At 37.6% G+C, this 4801-nt stretch overlaps 2 protein-coding genes across 2 annotated transcripts; one reads left to right on the forward strand and one right to left on the reverse strand.

Moving 5' to 3' along the window:
• Positions 1 to 320: 320 nt before the first annotated feature.
• LOC113776199 (putative germin-like protein 2-1) lies at positions 321 to 1172 on the reverse strand. The gene is made up of 2 exons (XM_027321307.1): positions 1058 to 1172; positions 321 to 856 (listed from the first exon to the last, which is right to left on the reverse strand). The coding sequence occupies exons 1-2, from the start codon at positions 1170 to 1172 to the stop codon at positions 321 to 323; spliced, it is 651 nt and encodes a 216-aa protein (XP_027177108.1).
• Positions 1173 to 3377: 2205 nt separating this feature from the next.
• Positions 3378 to 4236, forward strand: LOC113776201 (putative germin-like protein 2-1). Its single transcript, XM_027321308.1, has 2 exons — positions 3378 to 3492; positions 3701 to 4236. The coding sequence occupies exons 1-2, from the start codon at positions 3378 to 3380 to the stop codon at positions 4234 to 4236; spliced, it is 651 nt and encodes a 216-aa protein (XP_027177109.1).
• The last annotated feature ends 565 nt before the right edge of the window (positions 4237 to 4801 follow it).

Here is a 4801-nt window from a genome sequence, read left to right on the forward strand (position 1 = left end):
AAAAATTTAACTCACATAAGATGACAAAAATAACAATGGTCTAAATAACATCTATGCAAACAATTAATATAGTCAGAGTTTGATAAAAAAAAAATTCATTTTGTGATAACATAATCATGAAAAAAGCACATGAGTTAAATGTATAAAGCAAACGGCGTTTAATAATAATTACCAAAGAATGAAACCTCCAATTCAAGGGTAACTTATTACAAAATAATGAAGCAAACAACTAAATAAACTATGTGATGCAATAATTCAAAGTAGCATTCCCGAATTAACTATGACAATTTGTTTCATGAAGTTTTTGCAGGGCTGCTGATTTAGAACTTTGATTGAATTGTCTCCACAATATTCCTGTCGACTTGGAATGCCTTGGCTAGAACATCACTACTGATGAGCGGATTGGATCCAAAGACATTGGCCGCAACGGATATGACACCCGGATTTTGACTGTTTAGACCAGCTATGGCAACAGCATTTGTGTATCCCACGTTTCTCTGGAAATGGATGAGTCCTGCCGGAAAGACGAAAACATCACCCTTTTGAAGGACCTTGGTGAACAGGCGATTCTCTGGAGCGGAAGTGACGAATCCAACATGGAGAGAACCTTCAAGAACAGTGAGGATTTCAGTGGCTCTGGGATGGGTGTGAGGAGGGTTGATTCCCCAGGGCGCATAGTCAAGGCGCGCCATTGAGATGCCAAGAGTGTTGAGTCCCGGGAGTTGAGCTGCAAACACTGGGGTGACCCCGGAGCCAGACGGGTTCGAGGTGTTGCCGGGTTCCTGCAATCCACTGAAGAAGAAATCTTCTGCTGTTACTTTCTTGGGATCTTTGCATACCACACCATTCACTCTAACTGAAAAAAGTTACCATTACAATCAATAAGGAGTTAGCCCCGTGACACCAGGGGAGGGAAGGAAAAAAGCAAATTAAAACTGTAAATTAGTTAAACATTTTTCTTTATTTGCTCTTTGATATCGTTGATGTGATAATGAAAGCATTAGCACACGAAGAGCTGGCCAGAGCGAGTGAATATGAAAAAGTTGATATGCATTACCTGCGCCGCCAACATCAGCTACACAGAAATCTTGCAAAGGTTGGGGATCAAATGCAAGGGAAACGTAACAGAAACAAAAAGCAAGAAGACTTGAGAAAACAATTGAAGTTGCCATTTGGGCGGACGGGGGAAGCAAAAAGAATACAAAGGTTGATCAATAATGGATTAGCTTTTGGGTGTTGGACGTGTTTCTCCTACTCAAGCAATATATAGAGGTCAGAGCTAGAGGCACTTCACATTGTTGCAATATTTTAGTGATCCGTAGACATATTTGTCTGCATTTTATGTAAATGGCCGTCCAATAGCATACACATGAAATAGTCATAGATGTGGTTAATCCACCGACTAAAATTCTCATGCATTCTGATATTAAATCGTGCAGAAATCCACATTAGTGTGAGCCGGCTTCCGCGTGGAGTAACTTTTTTAAATTAATCAAAATTTTAATCTATTTTTTCTATCCGGCCATGATATAGTCATCTACAGAATTTAAGATTTGAAGGTGATCTAACTGTTTGGCTTATTCAGAAACAACCAAGCAAATTGCTGCGTTCGAATTCATGATTTCTACGAGAATGAGTGAGGATCGGCTGAAAATAAAATAACTTCAACGGCAAAATTGTAAAGCGTAAACTAAATGGGATAGGGAAACTCATGAATTAAAATGTAGCTACAAAGTATAAACATGTAATGTCTATCTATTTATGCAAAATATTAAATGTTGGGTAAATATTACTTTAGATCCTTCAACTATAAATGCGCTTCTATCTTAAAACCACTTTATAAACCCCATCTTTCAGTCTTTTTTCGAATAAGTTCTTGTGTATTTTCTCCACTCTTCTAATGGACCCCCTCTTTATTTTTTAGCACCTCTGGCTTAATTTCACATATATTCGCCAAAAGAAACTTGACAAGGAGCTCCTCACTTTCCCAATTTCAACCTCATTAATTCTCAAATTTTGTTCGAATTAATAGGCAGAATAATTTTCATTTAATTTCACATAGTAATAGATAGATAGATAGACGTTTCTAGTTTGTAAAAACATTTTTGTATTAATAACCACTAGGGGATGCGCATGTATTTAGTGCCTGTGATTAAAAAGAATTTTTTCATTGGACCAATAATAGTATATTTTGGAAAGAAATAGTAATCAAATATGATAAAACTAATGATAGTACATTTTAATTGCAGCACATATTTGTACACTTTACTTTATCAATACTTTTATAATTTTATCATTCCCAAAAGATTCCTATAGATGTCAGTTAAAAATCGCACAAGAGGAGATATAAGTTGTTTCAGACAAAAGAATAACCTCCAATGACTAGTTATAGCAATGTGTTATTTACACACCGTATTAATATATCTTTGTGTTAATTACACAAAGCCACATTTCAATTAAATGTGTTTACAATACCATTTTAGTAATTATACCACCATATAAGCTTATATGAGTTGTATTCGATGTAAAAATGGTTGCAAAATAATTTCATATTTCAGAAATACTCATATGTCTTCATAAATCAAAGTTTTAAACGTACTAAAATGAGGGTATTTCGATAAATATATCTAAACACATGCTGCTCTCGCTTGTACCAAAAGTTTTAAAACAATTACACAACATTCCACATTTCCAAAAAATCTCTATCCATGCGATTGAAATTCAAACCCCCCATTTGACAACAATTCATTCTTATATAGTATAAAGATTCTCGATCTCCACATTACAGAATCGAAGAAATTGCACAAGAGGCCTTATTCATGAATTTTCCTCGTCCCTTTTTTGCATTTTTTTTTCCTTTCGAGTTATTTATTTTCGGCTGATCCTTGCTCACTCTCTTAGAAATAGCGGATTCCATTGCTGCAAAATTCATGGATGCTTGCCATGTAGTTTTGTACATAGTTATCCTCCTAATTCTATGTGTAGCAACTCAGCCGGAAACTTCTTGAGAGAATTAATTAATATTTGAAAGATTATGACTATATGATGGCAGGGCAAAAAATTAATAAAAATTCTATCAATGCAAACTGGTTCCACCACGCGGAAGCCGGCTCACACTATTATGGATCTGTGCAGGAATTAGTATCAAAAAGCATGAAAACTTTATTCCATTAACTAACCATATCTATGACTCATTCCTCTAGAATGTTGATTGGACGGCCATTTAAATGAAAGGAAAAAAAAAGGTCTAGGGGTATTGCTTGAACATCAACTTCCTCTCTATAAATAGCTTGAAATGGAGAGACACGTCCACCAAACAAAAACTAATCCCTTTTTCATCAACATTTCTGTTCTCTTTGCTTCCCCCCTCAGCCCAAATGTCGAATTTGTTTGTTTTCTCCAGTCTTCTTGCTCTTTGTTTCTGTTACGTTTCCTTTGCATTTGATCCTCAACCTTTGCAAGATTTCTGTGTAGCTGATGCTGGCGGCGCAGGTAATGCATATTAACTTTAACTTTTTCATATTCACTCGCTCTGGCCAGCTCTTTATGTGCTAATGCTTTCGTTATCACATTAACGATACCAAAGAGCAAATAAAGAAAAATGTTTAACTAATTTACAGTTTTAACTTGCTTTTTTTCCTTCCCTCCCCTGGTGTCACCGGGCTAACTCCTTATTGATTGTAATGGTAACTTTTTTCAGTTAGAGTGAATGGTGTGGTATGCAAAGATCCCAAGAAAGTAACAGCGGAAGATTTCTTCTTCAGTGGATTGCAAAAACCTGGCAACACCTCGAACCCGTCTGGCTCCAGGGTCACCCCAGTATTTGCAGCTCAACTTTCGGGACTCAACACACTGGGCATCTCAATGGCGCGCCTTGACTATGCGCCCTGGGGAATCAACCCTCCTCACACCCATCCCAGAGCCACTGAAATCCTCACTGTTCTTGAAGGTTCTCTCCATGTTGGATTCGTCACTTCCGCTCCAGAGAATCGCCTGTTCACCAAGGTCCTCCAAAAGGGTGATGTTTTTGTCTTTCCGGCAGGACTCATCCATTTCCAGAGAAACGTGGGATACACAAATGCTGTTGCCATAGCTGGTCTAAACAGCCAAAATCCGGGTGTCATATCCGTTGCAGCCAATGTCTTTGGATCCAATCCACCCATCAGTAGCGATGTTCTCGCCAAGGCATTCCAAGTCGACAGGAATATTGTGGAGACAATCCAATCAAAGTTCTAAATCAGCAACCTTGCAAAAACTTCATGAAACAAATTGTCATAGTTAATTAATGTATTCCAGTTTGAATTGCTGCATCCTATAATTTATTACTTGTGTGTGCTTCATTGTTTTGTAATAATGAATCCCTGAATTAATGGAGCTTCCATTCTTTAACAGTCAATTTCTGCCCACGTGTTATTGAATGTTAGGCATCGGGTAATTGGGTCAGAAGTTAGGAAATTGGGTCAGCAATTTGGGTTAGTAATTGGGGAGATTAGGACACGAACGGTGTCGTTCCAATTAATAAGGGATTCATGGGAGTTAAGGCGGTGCAATTGTTAGTTAAGGCAGTTAGTAGCGTATTAGAGGAAAAATAATAAAAGGGGGCCCACACATGTACAGTAAGCAGGCAATAACAGAATTCAGTTGCTCCTTATCATTTCTTTTTCCTCTTCTGCTCTCTTTCCTCTCTCGCACTCTCTCCTCATTCTTCCTCTTCCCCTCAATAATCAGACTAATCTGGGAACTTTACCTCTCAGATCCTAACAATTGGTATCAGAGTCTTAGATCCTTGGAATACAATCGA

Source organism: Coffea eugenioides, chromosome 6, assembly GCF_003713205.1.
Source record: "Coffea eugenioides isolate CCC68of chromosome 6, Ceug_1.0, whole genome shotgun sequence".
Classification (NCBI taxonomy): Eukaryota; Viridiplantae; Streptophyta; class Magnoliopsida; order Gentianales; family Rubiaceae; genus Coffea; species Coffea eugenioides.